Genomic DNA, 23,448 nt, shown 5'->3' with positions numbered 1-23,448 from the left:
GTTTAGCAAGAGCCAAGAAATAGAAAAGCATAAGGTAAATTAAAGAAACTCTGAGTAATCAAGATGGCTGGTATGGCCTGAGTTCTAGACTAAAAAGTCTGGTCAGGCATTAAGTACTCATTAAGGAATGTTCTTGTTCACAATAAATTTTTACTTTAGAAAGATGATTTTGGTGGTAAGGATTGTCTAAATGGGGAACAGTCATACCGAGTACTTAGGTGTTGTAACTGTCTTGGAAAGAAGTAATAAAGACACGAATCAAGGAGCTGGGAGCAGGAAAAGCACGAAGAGACAGAGGTGAGATATAATAATAAGGAAGAACTGACCTGATTATGAAAACCTAAGGGCAAGGGAAAGGAAATGGTCAAATATGGGTCACTCTGAAATGGTTCTTCTAAACATAAATGGGAAAAGTAGGAGGCAGATCTGATTTGGGAAAGAAATGGTGACCTGGAAATGATAGTAAGGAAACTGGTAAAAATTTGTAACAGGCAGTTGCAAATTCATGAGTGAAAACTGAGAGATAAGAGTCGGAGGACAAAAAAGAATGGGGCTGAGAAGAGAACAATGAGGGGATACCCATGCTATCAGAGTAGGAAGCAGATGACCCAGTAAAGACAGACTTGGAATAATTAGAGAATTAGGAGTTGAACTAGGTAATTTTAGTGTCTAGAAGTTGGGGGAGAAGAATATTTTACAGAGAAAATAGATAATAGTATTAAATTTTTAGGAGATTTTATATACAGGATTTTTAGGGCAGTGAAACTATTCTGTATGATACTATTAATGATACATACATGTCATTACACATTTATCAAAACCTACTGAATGTACAACACAAAGAGTGAGCCCCAATGTAAACTATAGACTTTAGTGAATAATAATGTATCAATATTGGTTCACCAATTTTAACAAATATACTACACTAATACAAGATATAAATAATAGGGAAACTATGTGTAGGGGGAGCGGGGTTCTGTGCAAACTCTGTACTTTCCAATTAATTTTTTTGTAAACTTAAAACTGGTCTAATTTTAAAACATGTTTATTGGATTAAATTTAAATTAAGTTTAATTAATTAGATAAATTAAAATGAAGCTGGTGAGAACTCAAGTAAGTTTAGACTTGATGGTCATAATACTAATCTTCAGAAAAACAGTTTCAGTTGAAAAGTAGACGTAGAAGCTAGTAGGTCTGGAGTGAGCAAAACATCAAAAGAGATATGATTCCTGCCCCAAAGGACTTGACCATTTAGTATCAAACATAAATTATTTGGGGGAAGAGTCAGAATTGAGAACCCTCAGAGAGAGTTCTTCTGGCTTGGAAAGAAGTAATGGAGTAGCTAAACAATAATAGTACTTATAATAAATGCAATGACAAGGAAGTGTTACAGAATTCTGGAAAGGCACATGGAAGGAAATCCAAACACAGTCTGGAAAGGAAGGTAAAGGGTAGGTAGTTTAGGGAAAGGCTTTCCAGAAAAAGTGATGTTTAAGCTGAGACTTAAAGGATGACTAGGAATTATACTCTGAGGAAAAAAAATATGCAGCCTAAGATTATTTCATTGTTAAATAATAAAGAATAAAACTAAGACAAAAAGAATTCAATTCTAGGCATAAGAAAAAGGAAATAAAGCTTATAAAAAGGAAATAACAAAACAGAAATTAATGAGTTAGAAACAGAGCATAATAGAATATAATCAGTAACTGTTTGAAAAGGCTTAGTATAATAGATTATCTGTATCAAGAAAAATTTTAAAAACCCACAAAACTAAAATGAGAAAGGGAACGTAACAGAGAATTATGACACCATACATGAATCTCTTTACTCCCAACTTCTATGACTCTATTTGAAAACCTCAATGAAAAGGATTTTTGTAAAATAAAAACCAAAAGCAATGACAATTACTCAAAAGCTAAAAGGAAACATGACACTACAAATAAGAATAAAACAAACTGAAAGAAAATTAACAATCAAACTATTTTTCCCAAAATTTCAAGCAACCGATAATACTCATTTTATGGGGCTGCATATAACCTTAATTCTAAAAACATAACAGAAACAGGAAAAAATAACTACAGAACCTGCTAATAGGTGGACTATACCCTAACTCAAAAAGAAATTCTAGTAAATCTAACACAGTAGAAAGTCAAAAGACCAGGCATGGCTTATCCCCCAAATGCAAAGATTATTTAATATTAGCAATCTAGTGATATTAAAATATGATAAATGCCAATTAGTTAAGAAATCAAAACTATACAAAAATCTGAATAGATGCTGAAAATAATTTTGATAATATTTAATATCCTTTCCTTATAAAAACTGGAAAACAGCCTATTTTCTCAGCATGGTAAAATTTATCCATTTTAAACCAATAAATGATATATTTCTTAATGATGAAAGAGAAGAGTTGTTTCCATTAAAATCAGGGAAGACAACTGTTACTGTTATCAACTGTTACTACTGTTACTATTCTATTTAACACTATCCTGCAAGTTCTGGTCAATGCAGCAAGATATAAGCAAAAGCAAGCATAACCAAGAGAAAGGTGATTATCTGCAGATAATGACTATATATCAACAAATCTAAGAAAGAGACAATAAGTGTTGAAAATCAATAAGAGAATTCACTAAAGTGTTAGGATACAAGATAAATATTAAAAATAGAAAAACCCAGAAGATATAATGGGGGGACAATCCTATTTAGAATAGCAACAAAACAATATTATAATATGCCTAGGAATAGTATGCATAGGACATACTAATAATGTCTGGGTCTCAGAATAAATGAAAAACATGCTGGGCATGGTGGCTCATTCCTGCAATCTCAGCGTTGGGAGGCTAAGGCAGGAGGATTGCCTGAGGCCAGGGTTTCAAGACCAACTTGGACAACACAGCAAGACCTGTCTTTACAAAAAATTAAAAAAAATAGCTGGGAGTAGGTAGTAGTGCAAACCTATAGTCCTCGCTACTTGGGAGGCTGAGGCAGGAGGATCATTTAAGCCAAGGAGTTTGAGATTACAGTGAGCTATTGTTGTAATACTGCACTCCAGCCTATTGCAATACAGTAAGACTGTGCCTCTTAAAAAAAAATAAACAAATGAAAAAGATACTATAATTATGAATGGGAAGAATGATGATTATAATGGGGTCTATTCTTTCCACATAAGAGTTACATTGAAAATCCAGTCAAAATACCAATGGGTTTTCTTTTTCCTAAAATAGCAAGAACATATAATTCTGACATATATCTGGAAGAATAAATAAGTGAGAATACCAAAGAAAAGAATAATGTGGTGGGTAGGGTCAGGCAGAAAACTGGGCCTATCAGATATTAAGATATAAAGCTATAATGAAACAATGTAACATTTGCACAAAAATGATAAAACAAATCAATAGAAATAAATAGCTTTAAAGCAGACAGCTTAACATTTGATAATGGAAACATCAAATCAATGGAAAAAGTATGGTTTAGTCAATAAATTATAGAAATTGACTATTATCCAATATTCAAACTAGTTCTAGTTATCATTCTATAAATTTAAATGTATTCCAGAAGAAATAAAGAATTAAATGTAAAATAATTACCACCTCAACCAAATAAAGATTTATAGTAGAATGCTTAACTGATTTCAGGATAGAACTCTATAAGCACAACAAACAATTGAGGAAATCCAGAGAAAAATACTGAGAGATATCACTACATAAAAATGAAAAACCTGTATGCTAAAAGATCTCAAGTTGTTGAAAACTGAAAGCTAAATACAACTGGGAAAATTCCCACAAGTAGTATTAATATAAAATTTAATCCTTACCACACATATAAATATATTGAGAGACTTCTTACAATTAAGAAAAATTCCTAAGCAGAAAAATAGAACAAGGACACCATGAGAATTTGAAACAGATTAAAATTTCAGATAAATATTTGAAAAATATTAACTTCCCTAGTAAGTTAAAGAAATAACCATGATCTCGGCCAGGCGCTGTGGCTCACGCCTGTAATCCTAGCTCTTGGGAGGCCGAGGCGGGCGGATTGCTCAAGGTCAGGAGTTCAAAACCAGCCTGAGCAAGAGCGAGACCCCGTCTCTACTATAAATAGAAAGAAATTAATTGGCCAACTGATATATATATAAAAAATTAGCCGGGCACGGTGGCGCATGCCTGTAGTCCCAGCTACTCGGGAGGCTGAGGCAGCAGGATCACTCGAGCCCAGGAGTCTGAGGTTGCTGTGAGCTAGGCTGACGCCACGGCACTCACTTTAGCCTGGGCAACAAAGCGAGACTCTGTCTCAAAAAAAAAAAAAAAAAAAAAAAAAGAAATAACCATGATCTGGTTCTCAAGCTATAAAGATTAAGAAAAGGTGATTAATATCTTATGCTGGCAAGGTTGAAATTATACAGCTGTTCTTATGTGATGCTGGTGGGACTACAAATCATTACTTAATTGAAAACAATTTTGCAATATAAATAGCCTGAAATATGCTTTTATGCTTTGGCCTAATAGTTCTATTTCTAGGAATCTATGCTATGGCAAGAAATTAAAAATAACTTAAACATCCAACAACCACAGAACTTGGCACATTTATGGTTATTTATTTTTGGAGCAATATCTAAATGTCTGATGAAATGCCACAATATAAAAATTTTAAAAACTTAGCGTATATCCTATGATTCCAGTTTTATATAAAAAAGCATGTCCATCCAAAAAGAAATAATGAAAATAAACAAATGTTAACAAGTGTTATAAATATATGAATTATTTTTGTTTTATATTTTCTATAATGACCAAGTAAATTAAAAATTACTTTTAAAAAGGTCATTCTGAAAAAAGCTACAAACAACAATGAAAACCAGTTAGGAATCATATAGGTAGTGAGTAAAGATTATATTTCTCCATAAATTTAGTAGTAAAAGGCACAAGAGGAATAATGGGACTATAGCTTGAAAGAATAGTAACTAAGGAAAGTTTTGTTTTATGCTTTGTTTTGTTTAAAGGTAAATAACAAACATGTTTACGGAAAGAGGAATAAGAAGAAATACTAGGTAAGAGGAGGTAATTTTTTGAAGAAGATCCTAAAATAGGCAGAGAAGGTAGAAAGCAGAAGTACATGTAGGGAAAAAAATGACTTTTGTAAAACTGTAGGTAAACAAAGACAAGATAGCTCAGTAAAAATTTTTTAAAGACGAGAGGAAGATGCAGAGTTGCTAGATGTGAGAAAGGCCTGAATCATCATACTTACTTTGCAGTCCTATAGAATAATAATGTTATAGTGGGTAGCTTGTTTCAAACTAGTTTCTCAAGCCATCAGAATCACTGAATTTAATTAACGAGAGATGTGACTAATGTTGTCTAAGTATAGGAAAAACCAAAGGATATTTTACAGGTTCATTAATTTCCTGCAATTCAAAAGGTGATTATGAAATGTATAACAAAGGTATAAGTAGTCCAAAGATACCAAACATTTTAATGCAGTCTTAAATTTTTCTAAAAAATTTTATTATTGGTATTTCATTTTGATAAATGGAACAGATTCTGCTCAGAAAGTTATAACTAAATAGTAGTGTTATTCACTACTTAGAACATTATTAAAAATATTATTCTAAACAGAGAAATAGCGGCAAGCTGCTAGATATGTGAAAGTCTTCCAACCACTTACCACTGCCTTGAATCCAAGTTCCTAAGTTCTCTAAGTAGCTTTTCATTTTTCTTCAGGAGATGAAAGCTCCTCCTAAATAGAGAGATTTATAAACATTTTCATCACCTTTGCAGTGAATGACATGACAGTTCCGGACATACTTTCCACTCTACTCATGCAACTTTTAAACTTTTCTCGCCTTTTCATACTTCTAACACAAAGGAGAACAGACCCTAAAAAAAGATGTAAAGAATATGTGTCATTATTTCTACCAGGCCCTTATATCTTTGTGCTAGGGATCATATCTATCGGTCACTTCAATCTTTCCTTGCAGATGCTGTGGGCTTCCCAAACTCATATCCAGAAAAATGGATAAAAGTACTTGCAAGTTCCTTATCAAGAGTTTCATAAAAACATGTGAGAAAGCTATACCTCATGAGGAATAAAATATTCACAAAATCTAAATCATTACCAAGTAAGCAAGTATAATCCAGATGGAATTCACTTTCTTTCTTGTTTTACATTATATGTATTTTTTATACTAGAAAGCAATGTATAAATTTTACCAAATCTGCTCTGTGGGTGCTAAATATGTACACATTATTTTCATGAAATAAATGCTTGCTATGATAAAACTATAGATTCCCAACTTCATTTTCCCCAAGAGACAACATATATACCGTTCTATAACAAAAGAAAGAATGCATTTATATGATAACTGAGTGGCAATCACCTGTATTTGGACATACATTATAGCAAACTGTGTTCCTGATATAACATGGCAGTCCCATGAGGCAGAGGATACTCCCTTATAATGGAAGGGTTTAAATCAATAAGATTATAAACACTAAGCAAGCAAGTAGAAGTTCATTTCAGTGCTTCACATGCATCTGAATTACTTTAAAATTTATTTATCCAGTGATATCTTCCAGCTCCCCCTCCTATTAGAAATAAATTCAACAGAAACAATACATTAAATAACCTTTTTTTTTTTTTTTTGAGACAGAGTCTCACTCTCCTGTCTGTGCTAGAGTGCCGTGGCATCAGCCCAGCTCACAGCAACCTCAAACTCCTGGGCTCAAGGAATCCTTTCTTAGCCTCCCGGGTAGCTGGGACTACAGGCATGCACCACCATGCCCAGCTAACTTTTTTTTCTATTTTTAGTAGAGACGGGGTCTTGCTCTTGCTCAGGCTGGAGCTCCTGAGCTCAAGTGATACTCCCGTCTCGGCCTACCAGAGTGCTAGGATTACAGGTGTGAGCCGCCACGCCTGGCCTAAATAACACTCTTTCACTTTCCAACAGCTTTTCATATCACAGAAATTAAAAACTAAATATACATTAATGCTTTACATTTGTGTGTAATTTTAGTGTTTTATGTACATTATCTAATTTACTTCTTCCCACTATGTGAGGTGAGAATTACTTTCAATGTATAGACTGTAGCCTGAAGTTCAAAGGTGAAGTGACTCTAATCTAGGTCTTCTGATTTAAGTCTATTACTGTTTTCATTTAACTCCTACTTTACTTGAATACTCTGTGTGTTTACTGTATAAAGTTTTTAATAAAGTTTTATAATATGCATAAGACAACAAAATAGTAAAAAAAAATCCAGATTCTTTTTTTTACTTAATCCTGAATTTTGAGTTAATTTCCCTGCCTCAAACCAGAAATGATCATATTGTGGCTGGTCTAAAACTGTTACGCTTACATGAAGGTGGAAAAAATAAATTTTTTTTCAATCACATAAGCTATAATTTCTAAGTCAGACAGTTCTAGTAGTCATTACAGAAATGTGAATAATCTACTGGATCATTTTTTTATTCCTCTAAATCCCAATATAACTAGGAAGAAGGAGGGGAGGGCTGGAAAGGGCAGGGGAGGGGAGGGGAGGGGAGGAAGGAATCTGCCTGCTAGTCAAAGAACTAATTGGTAGACAAGATAAAATTTAGTGAGATGGCCAGCCATGGTGGCTCACGCCTATAATACCAGCATTTTGGGAGGCCAAGGCAGGAGTATTGCCTGAGGCCAGGAGTTGAAGACCAGCCTCAGCAACATAGTGAGACCCCATCCTTACAAAAAATAAGAAAGATTAGTCAGGTATGGTACTCCATGCCTATAGTCCCAGCTACTTGGGAGGCTGAGGCAGGAGGATCAGTGGAGCTCAGGAGTTGGAGGCTGCAGTGAGCTGTAACTGTGCCAGTGACTCCAGCCTAGGCAACAGAGTGAGATCCTATCTCAAAAAAGAAAAAAGAAATGTAGTGAGGAGAAGAACAAAACTAAAATGCTTGATCAGAAGATGAGTAAGAATAACATTAAAAAAAAGAAAAAAAACCACGTTTCTCCTTTATGCTTACCGTTTGTCCCAGGAATTCATTCCCAATATACTAAGAAGCAATCTGCAATAATAAAATGCTGACTGAGGTTTTTGAGGTGTTGGTTCATCTTGTTCCACAGCTTTCATGTTTAAGTCATTAAAGTGTTTCTCAACAAATTCTTTTTCTTCTGTATGTTGCTTAAGGATAGCATTAATAACATCATTTTCTTGTTTTTCAGAAATGCATACAGGTTGTGGAGCAGGAATATTAAGTGAGATTCCAGTTCTCTGTAAGCATTCAGGACTAGTAACACCCAAATACTGCAAGAGCTCATCAAGAACATCTTCTTCATCTCTTATTGTATCCCAGGTTGGTACAGTTTCTCTAAATCTTTTAAACTGGAGGGAAAGTCCATCCTTTGCTGTTATATCTTCTAAGCATTCATTAGATGTAGGAGGCTCTTCTAGCTTTTCTTGGTGAGACCATGAAAGTATGAAAGATATAGGCTCTGATAAGCCACTTACAGGAGGTGGTCCATACAGTATGGCAGAATCCCATGAATATTTTCCAGAGAGATCACGTACTATGATTCTGACATTTGAATTGGCTGATGCAAGGCCAGCAGATAAACCTCCTCCAGGCATATTCTCTTCTGATCTGATCTGGATACAGGACACTAAGGTTGTATTGTTTAACACAAAGAACTGGATATTTGGACTCTCAAAGAGTTCAGGAGAAAGTTCAGTACTTTCACTGTAATGATTGTCATGGTTTTCACACACCTGACTTGTTAGCATAGCAGGACCACCGCTCATTGGATAATGGCCCAAGTGATTTACCAGATGTGTAATAACAGTGCGGGCTGCTATAGAGATTAATCCTTGTTGCATTTGAGTTTTCACTGAAAATAGAAAATACAAAGAAGTGGGAATACTGCTGCTTCCTAGGAAGTCATAAACAATGAAACATTAGACAACAAATAAAGATTTCATCACATTGTTAAAATTATAATCAAACATTTGAGTAAGTATTAATATTCCCAATTTAGATTCTCTATTATAGGAATGAGGGCAAAAAAGAAAAGAAAACTGTTATTTGATTAAGTCTTACTTTAGAAGCCCTTTTTGAAATTTTTGTTAATGGATCCATAATTTCAACCAAAGCCTTTAAATGTAGATCAATTTTGAAGGATCAAAAGTAGTATAAATCAATCACATGAAATCCCTGAACACACAGATTAAAATGCCAATGAAATCTATCCAATGATAAGTTTCTTATCTTGTAAACAGATTCCAGATTCAGAGACATAGTGTGCAGCATGCTTAAAAATGTCATTTAATTTTGGCTTTTACTAATGATATAAAAGTATTTCAGAAAAGAAAAGTGATATTTCAACTTAACATTAGGAATCAATCAGTTTAAACAGCAAGTCAGTTTGGCCATTACCTGTATACACCAAGGAAATTATATTTTAAAGGCATAAATATTTGATGGGGCAGCTTATGTATTATATTTTTCTGAAGTATTCTTCAGGGTCAATGTGGTCTAGTCTAGCAATGAGTTGTATGCAGGAAGCATTTTTTTTATCCTTCCTTAAGCACGTTAAGGAAAGCAAACAGGTAAAAAGAATATTCATATGAGTAACTTAAAAAAAATCGTAGGAAACAGTCAAAAGAGAAAAACAGAATATAGTAGTTTAAGAAGCCTGGAAAGGCAAGATGCCTAACGTCAGAATCTGAAGAGGGAGGAAAACGGAGAAGGAAGACAGAGCAAACAGAAAGAGAGAGTAAAAGGGAGAAGGAGAAAAGAGGCCAATAACTTGTCAAAGCCAACTAGTTAAAGACTGCCAGTATGATTTTAAGGAGGGTTGCTGTGAAAGCCGGCTCTGGATTGAGAAGTGGGTACCAGTGGTTGATGGGTTATCTTGATACTTTTCATCTAAGAGGTAGGAGGAGTGTTGTCATTGGTAAAGAAGCATTAGTCATTCATGTTAGAAGAGGATGTTGGTGTGTGTGTGTGTGTGTGTGGGGCGTGACAGGGGGGAGAGAGGAAGAGGGAGGCAAGGAGAGGGAGGGAGAGAGAATGTGTAGTTACAGCGTTCTTGTCTATTTTAGATATAATTGCACAGTGTAATTAATTACACAATTAATCTTTTCTGAGTATTATTTATATTCTCTGAAAGTTAATCAGTTGGGAACACTAGAGCCTAGATGCCAGAATAAATATGGATTTGTAAGAATAAATACAGATTTAAGAATACCTTGATTTATATTAATAACTTCTCGATCGTAAATGTTTAGTTTGATGAATTTTGGTAATGGTATACAATTGCATAACCACCAACGTAATCAACATAGCAAAATTCATACAAAAAGGATAATTTTATAAAAGCTACACCTCAATAAACCTAACTTAAAAAAAAAAAGATGAGTTTGTGCACTGCTGTTATGACTATTTAAAAAGAAGCAAGAAAGAAGAACAGCGTTGTATTTTCAAGGCTACTGTCCTCCAGATTCAGAAACAGTATCACTGGGTACAGGAAGAGAATAAGCAACCAATTAGCTATTATGCTGTTAATACCAAAAACATCTTCTCTAATTCTAAAAAGAACAGTTGTCTTTGGGTTTTGGTTGATTTTAAAATGTTACTGAGTATCAAAATTTTAACCTGTTATCAATCAAGTTATAACCACATACATGTAAATATAAATGTTTCTTTGTTTACTTAAAAAGTTCCAAGTATATTGACATGTTTTTAAATCATGTTTATGGCTAGTTCTGAAAACTAGCCATTTCATACTAGGAAATAACACTAAATCATTAACCTTAATCCTCCATTTCAAGAATGTAAGTAAGCAAAGTAAAAAGATATGTGTCACTGGATAATGAGAAACAGAGAGGTAGCTAGAATCTACTGTCTGCTTTCCCTTCTCTAATTATAACTTCTGAGCATAATAAATGTTCACATTACAAGGGGATAATCTAGTTAGTATTCCTCATTTTGCACACAAGGATAAATGGGCTCACAAAGTGAAGTGATTTGCCTGATACAGGAAGATTGTTCACATCAGGGCTGGTCTTTTACTTCCCAGCTCTTTTTGTTAAATTGCCTTTTTCTTTTTGGCATACGAAAAGAATGATTTCAAAATTTTTTTTCTGTATATAAGAACTTCAAAAAATTGCAAGTATTACTTTGCATAAATTACTAAATAAAAGACAAAGATCAATTGAAAATGCTCATCTAAATAAGTTTAAATCACATTTTAAATGGTAATGAAAAAAATTACAATGATTTTTAAATTTCTGATGTAGGAAAAAATTTTTCTGCTCTTTACTCTCCTTTTCTTCCTTTTTAATGATATACTTAAATAGGTGACTTAGTCTAAGTGGTTAATGTTCTCTGCAGAACATAAAACTTTATCTTCTGAAGAAGGAGAAAAATATTATTAAAGAGAAACAATCACAAAAAAGACAGGAATCTCTGAGTTTGGCTTGCTCTGTGATCAATGAAAAATCATATGAAACTCCTTTAATCCCATTTTTTCTGGAAGAATAAATATACTTATTTGTAAAAGTGAATTAAAAACTCTTATATACAAAGCTGGATATAACAGACAATATAAATCATTTAATTTTGACAGTATTATAAGTAACAAGTCTTACGAGTTCCTTTTTCAAACTTGCTTATAGACAAACTCCAAGAATGAGCCAGCTCTTTCTCTAAAACATAAAAATCCAAGCCCTGGCACCAGTGCCTCCCATACATCCTCTTCCCAAAGGAAGACACAGTAGAAATACAGTTTAAATGAGTTTGATCACAAATCTGCCATAATTAACATTGAAAATGTGAAGAATAAATTAAGATTTCAGATGTAGGTAAAAACTTCTTAGCTTGCTTCTTTAAATTCGGAGTATATGTCTATATATAAAAGGATACAAATGTTTCAAATTGTTAACTGGGCAATTAGATTTATTTAGACTTACTTGTGAGCTATAAACTATAGATATATACATATCTCTCTTCTACTTATCTGCAAAAAATATAAAGACATGAAATTCTTTAATTTAGAAAATCAAAATGAAATTCTAAAATAACTAGCCTTGTGAGAAAATGCAAAATGAAGATATCGATGCTTCTCAGGCTTTGTGTAACTAGCAATCATTTAAATAAGTCTATTCAGGGTTGTCTTTTCAGACTGTCAGATTAAACAAACCCTACAGCATTTGCAGCAAACCCATAATTACAGATTATTATGGCATACAAAAGCAGCAAGACATAAAAAGCTGCTGCAATTCACTGTACTGTAATAGAACATGCAGAGAAAGTTAATTTTGGCAAATGCTTTAAATATTAGCTTTGCATAATATGTATATATGAAACTGTAATTAGGACAGAATGAATCCTTTGGAGCCTCCTTTTACTCTGATCCTGCAAATGATGACTTTTTGCTAATAAGACTACTGCCATTTGACTAAAAGCCAACTTCACTACCTTGCTTTATTCTTTAGTAAATTTAATAATTACAACTACTCCTGCCAATAGTTCTCAAATCAGACTTTTTCAGTCCAATACTGAGCTTATTATGGGCACTCTATGTTTAGAATTCTTTGGCCAAAAAAGTACTTGAAGATGATGAAGCATGCCTTAGACAAGGGCACAATGATCAGTCATTTTCAAGACATTAAAAAAAAAAAACTCCCATAGCACATAGTCACTACACACCAAAGAATCACATGCTGTTAGCTCATGGCTATTCCTAAAAGGTTCTGCATTTATCTGGTTCTTAATATCTTTGAGGAAGTCCAAAGGTAGTAGCTTAACACATTTAGAGAATAGCATTACACAGCATTTGATATCAATTATCTATTTACATCTATTTATCTATTTACATCTTTTCCTTTGCTTTTTTTACAGTGACTGTTGGATACTGGTACAGTAAATTTTGCACGAAATACAAAATTAAAACTTTTTTTTTTTACATAAGTAAACTCTACATATTGCTCTGTTCAAAAAATACTACATTATCTTGAATCAAAACTTTATCATTTTATACCTCACACACGCAAAGAGCAACAATTTCATGCAATGTGTTAAATAAAATAAGCACTCTATTTTACTATGCCAAATCTAAACATAATTTTAAGTTGCCTATATGAATTATCTAAATTTTTTGCCACATTATACTTACTATACCTCTTTTATATCTGAGCGACAATTTAAATCTTATATTCCTATTTCACTTATGTATTTGTGTTACAGACAAACTATTTGTACCTTATGGTCAACCTAGAACCCCAGCCCCACTTTCTTGACCTCTAATATCATATCTTTACTTCATTGTATGTCATCAATCCATTATCATGGTCACATCCTAGATGTTTTATTTATTTATAACCATTTTACCTTTAAAAATCAAACTCTTCCTCAATAGTCTACTCCTTGACCATAACCTCTTAGTGTGTAGTGACTTCACAATTGTGATTTGTAAAGTCTTTGGAGAGAAGGCCCTTGGAAACAGACAGGAAAGAAGTCTGTAGGATCCCAGGCCTCTATCCTGGTGCAGCTCTACTTTAAAGTTTTACAAATTAGGCTTCCTTGAAAATTTACTGGAAGAGGTTCTGCCACCTAAAAAATTGTTCTAAAAACCACTGTCTTAATACACTGATACTTTCAGTGTTTCTCAATCATGGCTGCATATTAGTCACATGCAGAGCTTTTAAAAATCCCAGTAATCCTGAATTAATATATTGAAATCTCTATGGACAGGACCAGAGTATCAGTATTCTAATGTCCACCCAAGGCTGAGAACCACTGCTTTAACTTCTTATTACCAACCACATCTATCTTCTGACTCTCAGATCACTATATTTTCTCCCAATTTATTAGTTACTTCCTGGCAGCAGTTCAATCCTTACCAAACCTAGGGTCCATGGCTAAACCAATATCCTGAAATCCATAGTTCCCTTGTATTTCTGCCACACTCATCTTACTAATTATTGAATTATGCAAACAAAACTTTGTGGTTTTTGTTTTCTTTTGGGCCCTCAATAACTTATGCCAAATCTCTTAATTATGTAATTACTTGCATTTTCCCCTTCCCCTTAAGTTAAATTCTCTTCATCCTTAAAACTTCCTTAACTTTGAATCCTCCTTTGGCTTACCTACCGTTTTATTGATTTTTTTTTCTTTCTTTTATTTTACACAGCCAAGCTTCTTTAAAGAGTACTGCCCATTGGCCGGGCGTGGTGGCTCACGCCTGTAATCCTAGCACTCTGGGAGGCCGAGGCGGGCGGATTGCTCGAGGTCAGGAGTTCGAAACCACCCTGAGCAAGACCCCGTCTCTACTAAAAATAGAAAGAAATTAATTGACCAACTAAAAAATATATATATACAAAAAAATTAGCCGGGCATGGTGGCGCATGCCTGTAGTCCCAGCTACTTGGGATGCTGAGGCAGGAGGATCACTTGAGCCCAGGAGATTGAGGTTGCTGTGAGCTAGGCTGATGCCATGGCACTCACTCTAGCCTGGGCAACAAAGTGAGACTCTGTCTCAAAAAAAAAAAAAAAAAAAAAAAAAGAGTACTGCCCATGGAATGGCTCTACTCCCTTATTTTCTGCTTGTTTCTCAACCCACAGACATCTGCTTCTGCCTGCTACTTCTCTGCTGAAACTAAAGCAGACATATTTGTCAGTCCCTATGTATTTAATCTCTCTATCATTTAACACTGTTGGCCAGCCTTTTAAAAAGCTTTCTCCTCTCTTGGTTTCTGAGTAATTACTCTCTCAGTCTTCCTTCCTTTCCAACTTTTTCTTCTCAGAACTCACATGTGTAAATATATATTCCTAACAAAAAATATTTCCAACCACCCTACTCATTTTCTGTCTCAAATCTGTACTTTAATATTTTTACTCTAGTTTGCAGAAAAATCTAACCTATCCCAAATCAGAATCTAACCAGTGAGAAACCTACTTTAGATTCCTTCCTTTACTCATAACAAAAGCCTTTTGACTTTACTTCCTAAATATTTCTCAACTCCATTTTTCCTTTTCATTCCTACCACCATTCTTCAGTAACTAAAAAGTTTAGTTTAAGACTTCAGCAACTCTTGCTTGGCTTATTGCAACAGCCTCAGGATTGGTCTCTCTGCTTTTGGGTTAACTGCTCAAATCCATCTAATATGCAAGGAATCAGCAAACTTTTTTCTATAAAGGGCCAGATAATATATATTTTTGGTTTTGTGGGCCATATGATATTTACTACTCCTCAACACTGCTGTTGTTACACAAAAGCAGCCATAATGATACAACATGGACATACCCCAATGGAACTATTAATAAAAACAGCTGGCAGCCATGGGTCATAATTTGACAACTCCTATAAAATACTATTGTCAAAAGTGCTTCTAATACTAATTTTATCATATATCTCTCCTTAAAACCCTTCAGTAATTGCTGGGTTACTCTGGGATACTTCCTTATCTTCTATATACGTCTATTCTTACATTATGTTATAATGTTACTTGCTTGTATCTTTCTCTTATGTCAGAGAGTAAACTCTCTGAATGCAGAAACATTATGCCTTAAAAAAATGTTCCTGAGTTTACTATGTATTAAGGTCTGTGCAACAAAAGGCTTTACATATGTTATTTTATTTAGTACTCAAAACAATCCTATGAGGGAACTGTTATCATTATCTGCATTTTACAAATAAGACAACAATCACTCAGGGAACTGATATCATTATCTGCATTTTACAAATAAGACAACAATCAATTAAGAGTCAAAAAAAATTTTTTTTTTTTGAGAAACAGTATTAATCTGTTGCCCTGAGTAGAGTGCCGTGGCATCAGCCAGGGTCATAGCAATCTCAAACTCCTGGGCTCAAGTGATCCTCCTTGCCTCGGCCTCCTGAGTAGCTGGGACTACAGGCATGCGCCACCATGCTTGGCTATTTTTTTTCTCTATATATTTTTAGTTGCCCAGCTAATTTCTTTCTATTTTTAGTAGAGACAGGGTCTCACACTTGCTCCAGCTGGTCTTGAATTCCTGACCTCCAGCAATGCTCCCACCTCACACTCCCACAGTGCTAGGATTACAGGCATGAGCCACTGTGCCCAGCCAAGAGTCAAAATTCAATACCAGGTATGTCAGACTCCAAAGCTAAATTTGTTATTCTATAGAAATCCTATGATGTATAAAATAAAGTATCAAAGAATAACTTACCTAGAAGTACAGTTGAGCATCCCCAATCCAGAAATCTGAAATCCAAAATGCTCCAAATCTGATACTTTTTGAGTGTTGACATGATGCTGAAAGGAAATGTTCATTGGAGCATTTCAGATTTTTGGATTAGGGATATTCAACTGGTAAGTATGATGCAAATATTCTGAAATCTGAAAAAATCCAAAATCTGAAACATTTCTGGTCTGAAGTATTTTGGATAAGGAATAGTCAATGTGTCCAAAGGGAATGTCACCACATAGAATATTAGTAAATGTGTATATGAAGTTATTTCTCAAAGTAAAAATGAACTTGTGCTACAATACACATGGTTAGGTAAACAACTACAAAGTAAGACATATTCCTCTTCTCCATTATTTCCACTCATGCTCTCAAATCACACCTTCAGAGAACCCCAAGCAACAATATTGTCCTGAAGAGAATTCATTTTACCTTCTGTTACTGGCTGGAGTTTAGAAGATCGTTCTGAATCAGGAGAGTGTAGAGGTTCAGGCTCTTTCAAACTTTCCAAATGCATAAAAGGATCATAATCTACAGAGGCCAAATCAGAGAGGCTCATTGGAAAATACCTTGGGTTGCTAAAACATTGAGCTCCATAAACACACCCATGTAAAACCTGAAAATACAGGAAAAAAGAAAAATACTAAGTTTAACTTTTAAATAAAAATAAGTAAATAAAGGCAAAAGGAGAAAAAATGTCAACTGGTAATACAAGAGCTTTGCAAAATTTTTAAATATCTTAAAACTTAGCTCTTCAGTCAAAGTAAAATTTAAGACCTTTTAAAAGGAATAAACAAAATTTAACTAATCATTCTCATATTCAACAAAGATCTGACTCCTCTCAAAAGTTTGCAATGAAACTTCAGTGTCTTGTAGGAAGTACTTTAAAATTACCTTTAGGTAAGGTAATTTAAAATTACCTAAGCTAAATCTACATTCTTAGAAAATATCTAGCTCTAAAACAATGAAAATATTATACTAAAAAATGTTATTTCTTTAGGTTTTAAAAATTTTTGCTTACCAAATGAATAGTATAGCAAGGAAGTTTACCTTATAGATACAATTGAGCACAGACTTTTCTGTTTTATCATTTTCTGCTCCTGTAGCATGAACTGGTTGGAGCAGTGTCTTTAGAGGTAAGGCCATGATCCAGTCCAAAAGGCAGAGAAGTAAAGATACTACCAACTGTAACAACAACAAAAAATCAATACAATTGTAAACTCATTAAAATAAGAGCTTTTTAATAGATAATACAGCACCTTCTTATTCTTAAGTTTCCAAAATTTATTTCATTAACCATCAACCTGAAGTTCCACTATTAATATTTACCTAGACCTAACTGATTTTAAGATGTCGGATAAGAACACTATTGCGAGTTTCTCTTATATTTCAGGGCAAGCATAATGAAAACTTCAGCATAATAAAACAGGAATGTTAAAATTATTTTACATTAATATGAAAACACCAAGCTTAAAAGACAACAGGTATCAATAATCATACTTATTTAGTTGCACAAGGAAAAGAACACAAAAGAAAGGTTTTAGTCCATATGTATTACAATTACTTCTACTTTCCTTTTCTAATTTAACAACACTTCACGAATATCCTGCTAGAAAGACTACCTACCTTAAGCACTTTTTGAAATTGTCACTTATTTTACTAGTTAAATCTTTTTACTGGACACTTTTGAACTAATGGGTGCTACAAATCGAACACTTTCATCCAAAATATGGAGTAAAATAGCAGTACCCATTTTCTTGGATAAAGAATCACCATCAGTGCCATGAAAGTGATAACTGAGTAGCAACAAGAGATCTGATCTTCAGAATTAAAAACAAACTCTCCAACTCAAGGAGCAATTTTGGTCTAAATTTCCCAACACATCCTCCAAAAAAATAAAAAAAATACAATCTCACAAAACTCACTCTCTCTATATAACTACAAGATAGATCAAATTATTTCTAAGCAGAAAAATATACAGCAAATCCCAGCATGCTTTTTCCCATTCTTCCACTCCAGGCTTTCATGAGGAGCAAGGGCAGTTTGGGCAAAACTATGACAAAGAGAAAAGAAAGGAACTAGCTGCCAACCTAAGATTGACCTAAAACCAAGACAGAAAGAAAAAATCCACCATAAGTGTGAGTATACTGAATAAGTGTTCTAAAAGACCAGACTACAGAGTAGAAAGAAAGGGACTTAAAAGTATACATAGGAAATGTCATGCTTAGGGGAAGAAGAATGTTAAAAGGGAATGGAGAGACATCCTTTGGAAACATGTAGTAAAAGGAAAAAAGCAAAAGGGAAATTTTAGATCGTGCAAGACTTAATTTTTTTTTAATTGCTAGAACTTCAACTCCTCTGCTCCTTAAAATACATAGTCAATAAAACCACAATACTCCATTAAATGGCCAGAGGAGGGAGCTCTTGAAATAGGAATATTGTCAACCACCACAAGTCACAGAAATGCCTAGGCATGGTCTTCATCTATACAAAACTTCTACAAAAACAAAACAGAGGCCAAGTGCAGTGGCTCACACCTGTAATCCTAGCACTTTGGGAGGCCAAGGTGGGAGGATTATTTGAGGCCAGGAGTTTGAGACCAACCTAAGCAACAGAGTGACACCCTGTCTCTCTCATGCACATAAAAACAACCAGAAAATGAGAATCTAAGCAATTCAACTGATGGAAATTTCTCCCCCCAAACCAACTGTGAAGCACAGGAAAAATGTAACACAACATTTTAATTACTCTGAATTAAATATTTTCGAACAAGCACTTAGAAATATTAGGGGGGGTACCTTAAATGAGAAATTTAAAAACTAACACAAGAAATAGACCAAGAAGGATGGAACTGATTTAAGCCACTTCCAAGAATACATGCTAAAGGCACACTCCAACAATATAAAAATACATGTGCATAAGGAGAGTCACTGCAGCACTATCTGTAATTGCAAAATTCTCAAAATAACCTTTATGCCATATATAGCAGAGTGGTTGAATGAACTGTGGTATAACCACACAATGGAGCACTAATACTACCCAGCTATAAAAAAATGAATGAAGAAGATTTCTATGAACTTATGGATTATAGAATTCTAGGTCAAGTGAAAAGTCTAAAGTACCAAAGAATATCTAGACAATATGTAAAAATAAACCTAGGATAGAAGAACCATAGCCTAAAAAAATAAGTAAGAACAACAGAGATAGAGGGAAGACCCTAAAACTGCATACGAACAGAAAAAAGTGAACTAAATTGTATTTCAAAGAAATTATATAACCATTCTGAAATAGGAAAAGGGAGGAGGTAACTCAAGTGCCTTATAAAAACTTTTTTTAACTTTATATTCTCTTGGTAAAGACAAAAAGAACTCCAAGCTATATAGAGGCATAAGTTAATTCTGAAACTGTTTTTTTTTTGTTTGTTTGTTTTTAGAAATGCACAAAGAAGTAAATACATTATAGATAGATAATGGATAAAGGGCCGGGCTTGGTGGCTCACGCCTGTAATCCTAGCTCTCTGGGAGGCTGAGGTGGGCGGATTGCTCGAGGTCAGGAGTTTGAAACCAGCCTGAGCAAGAGCGAGACCCCGTCTCTACTATAAATAGAAAGAAATTAATTGGCCAACTAATATATATACAAAAAATTAGCCGGGCATGGTGGCGAATGCCTGTAGTCCCAGCTACTTGGGAGGCTGAGGCAGGAGGATTGCTTGAGCCAGGAGTTTGAGGTTGCTGTGAGCTAGGCTGATGCCATGGCACTCACTCTAGCCTGGGCAACAAAGCGAGACTCTGTCTCAAAAAAAAAAAAAAAAAATAATGGATAAAGGAGCTAAGTTTTCCATTGTTGGAGCAGGGAGTTACAAAAAAGAAAAAGGAGGAAGGATAGACTGAACATCCCTGTGGTGTTGGATAAGAATTGGAGGTGTCAAAGTAAACTCAAAAGTTTTTAATAAATATCGTTAGATACTCTCTTGGTCTGCTTGGACTGCCATAACAAATACCACAAACTGTGTGGCTTAAACAGCAAAAATTTATTTCTTAAAGTCCTGAAAGACGGGAAATCCAAGATCAAGGTGCCAGCCAATCTGGTGTCTAGTGAAGGCCCACTTCCTGGCTTATACATTCCTGCCTTCTAGCTGTAGCCTCACATGGTGGAGAGAGTTCATCTTTCTTCTTATAAAGGACTAATTCCATTCATTAAGACTCCGTCTTCATGATCTGATTACCTCTCAAAGGTTCTACCTTCAAATACCAACATATTGGGGATTAGGACTTCAACATATGAACTCTGGGAGGGGCACAAACACTTAGTCCACAGCAGATATATATAGAAATATAGAGGGGGGTGTGTGTGTGTGTATATCTGTGTACACATGATATCTATTTCCTATTAATAGCTTTATCATCTGAGAGGGACTTAAAGATATGATACCCCAACAGTAAAGTGCACACCTAGTTCTCAGATCCTGATTTCTAAATACCATTTTCCACTCATTGGAACCAGAATTCTTTGGTTCAAGTCCAATTCCAGAGCTGGGGCAGGAAAAGTACAAGATGAGTTTGGAAAATCTTGTGGTCACAGAAATTAAGAGCATACCCAAAGAATAACTGGGATTTATCAAAAAGAAAAGAAATCACTTTGAAGGGGCTCCCATTGGCTAAATCTGATACATTTTGAGCAACAAGATAAATAATGATATTAAAAGGTTAAGGATTACAAACCATTGCATAAAATGAGAATCTCAAGCCTTCACTGAAATAAGATGACTAGGGAAAACTCTTTCTTACAGTAGAAAGCTAACCAATGTAGAAGAAACAATGGAATTAGGAAAATCACCATTTGGCAACTATCATTAAAATAACTGATTCTATTAGAGTCATCAATGATTGGCAAAGTTATCAAAATCTGTGGGACACAGCTAAAGGAGTCCTGAGAGGAAAGTTTATTTCCATAAATGCCTATGTCCAAAAGTCGAAAAGATCACAAATAGACAACCTAATGAATAGACTCAAAGAGCTGGAAAAAGAAGAACAGACTGACCCCAAATCCAACAGAAGTGAAATCATTAAGATCAAATCAGAACTAAATGAAATTGACAACAGAGAAACCATACAGAAGATTAATAAAACAAAAAGTTGGTTCTTTGAAAAACTAAACAAAATTGACACGCCTTTGGCTAGATGAACAAAATGCAGAAAAGAAAAATCTCTAATAAGCTCCATCAGGAACAATAAAGGAGAAATTACAACAGATTCCATGGACATACAAGATATAATTTATGAATACTACAAAAACCTTTATGCACACAAACTGGAAAATGTGGAGAAAATGGACAAAGTTTTTAAAACACACAGCCTCCCTAGGCTAAACCAGGAAGAAAAAGAATTCCTGAACAGACCAATATCAAATACTGAAATTGAAACAGCAATAAAAAACCTTCCTAAAAAGAAAAGTCCCGGACCAGATGGTTTCACACCCGAATTTTACCACACCTACAAAGAAAAAGTGGTGCCTATCCTGCAGAAATTATTCCACAACATCTAGAAGGAGGGAATCCTCCCCAACACATTTTATGAAGCCAACATAACCCTGATACCAAAACCAGGAAAGGATGCAACAAAAAAAGAAAACTATAGACCAATATCCCTTATGAATATACATGCAAAAATGCTCAACAAAATCCTACCTAACCAAATCCAGGTGTTTATCAAGAAAATAATCCATCACAACCAAGTGGGCTTCATCCCAGAGATGCAGCATATGCAAATCTATAAATGTAATTCACCACATAAACAGAAGCAAAAACAAAGGCTATATGATCCTCTCAATAGATGCAGAAAAAGCATTTAACAACATTCAACACCCTTTTATGATGAGAACGCTTAACAAAATAGGCAAAGAGGGGGCTTATCTAAAAATGATACAAGCCATATATGACAAACCCAAAGCCAACATCATACTGAATGGGGAAAAACTCAAAGCATTCCCACTTAGAACTGGAACAAGGCAAGGTTGGCCAATATCTCCACTTCTATTCAACATAGCACTGGAAGTCCTTGATATACAATCATACAAGAGAGTGGAATTAAAGGCATCAGATGGAGGTAGAAGAGATCAAACTCTCACTTTTTGCTGATGATACGGTATTATATCTAGAAAACCCCAAGGATTCAACCAAGAGACTCCTGGAATTGATAAATGAATTCAGTAAAGTCTCAGGATACAAAATCAATACACACAAATCAGAGGCATTCATATACATCAATAACAGTCAAACTGAGAACCAAATCAAAAACTCAATTCCCTTCAAAATAACAACAAAGAAAAGTAGCTAGGAATATATTTAACTAAGGAGGTAAAAGACCTCTACTACAGGGAGAACTATGAAACTCTGAGGAAGGAAATAGCAGAGGATGTAAACAGATGGAAGAATATACCATGCTCATGGGTCGGCAGAATCAACATTGTTAAAATGTCTATACTATCCAAAGTGACCTACAGAGTCAATGCAATCCCTATCAAAATGCCACCATCATTTTTTACAGATATAGAAAAAATAATTTTATGCTTCGTATGGAACCAGAGAACACCCCGAATAGCAAAATCAATAAAAACAATAAAAACAAAATGGGAAGTATCAATTTACCAGACTTTATACTACAAGGCTACGGTAATTAAAACTTTTTGGGACTAGCACAAGAACAGGGACATTGAACAGTGGAACAGAACAGAGAACCCAGATATAAAATCATCCTCATATAGCCATCTAATCTTCGACAAAGCAGACAAAAACATACACTGGGGAAAAGAATCCTTATTCAATAAATGGTGCTGGGAAAACTGGATAGCCACATGTAGAAGACTGAAACAGGACCCACACCTTTCACCTCTCACAAAAATCAACTCACCCTGGGTAACAGACTTAAACCTAAGTTGTGAAACTATTAGAATTCTAGAGGAAAACGTTGTAAATACTCTTCTAGACATTGGCTTAGGCAAAGAATTTATGAGGACGATCCCAAAGGCAATCATAGCAGCAACAAAATTAAATAAATGGGACCTGATCAAATTAAAAAGCTTCTGCACAGCCAAAGAAACTGTCACAAGAGGAAACAGACAACCTACAGAATGGGAGAAAATTTTCGCAAGCTACACATCCAATAAAGGACTGATAACCAGAGTCTATTTAGGACTCAGGAAAATCAGCAAGAAAAAAATCAAGCAACCCTATCAAAAAGTGGGCAAAGGACATGA

The 23,448-nt window shown here is 34.6% G+C and overlaps 1 protein-coding gene across 9 annotated transcripts in view; it reads right to left on the bottom strand.

Annotated features, from left to right (window-relative positions):
- The window catches only part of RALGAPA1 (Ral GTPase activating protein catalytic subunit alpha 1), a 225,162-nt gene that overhangs the window by 74,294 nt on the left and 127,420 nt on the right, over window positions 1-23,448 (bottom strand). For all 9 annotated transcript variants that reach the window (XR_012919733.1, XM_012736523.3, XM_012736520.3 and 6 more), the window contains 4 exons: window positions 17,245-17,379; window positions 16,627-16,810; window positions 7,993-8,854; window positions 5,659-5,730 (listed from right to left, as the gene is read on the bottom strand). Coding sequence is in view for 8 of the 9 variants with exons in the window: in XM_012736523.3 (XP_012591977.1) it covers window positions 5,659-5,730; window positions 7,993-8,854; window positions 16,627-16,810; window positions 17,245-17,379 (1,253 nt within the window). In the remaining variant the exon portion in view is untranslated. The remainder of the gene's footprint in view (window positions 1-5,658; window positions 5,731-7,992; window positions 8,855-16,626; window positions 16,811-17,244; window positions 17,380-23,448) is intronic.

The sequence above is a fragment of the Microcebus murinus genome, chromosome 6 (assembly GCF_040939455.1).
Source record: "Microcebus murinus isolate Inina chromosome 6, M.murinus_Inina_mat1.0, whole genome shotgun sequence".
Classification (NCBI taxonomy): Eukaryota; Metazoa; Chordata; class Mammalia; order Primates; family Cheirogaleidae; genus Microcebus; species Microcebus murinus.
The sequence above is the reverse complement of the archived record's forward strand: the minus strand, read 5'-3'. Positions and strand labels throughout refer to the sequence as shown.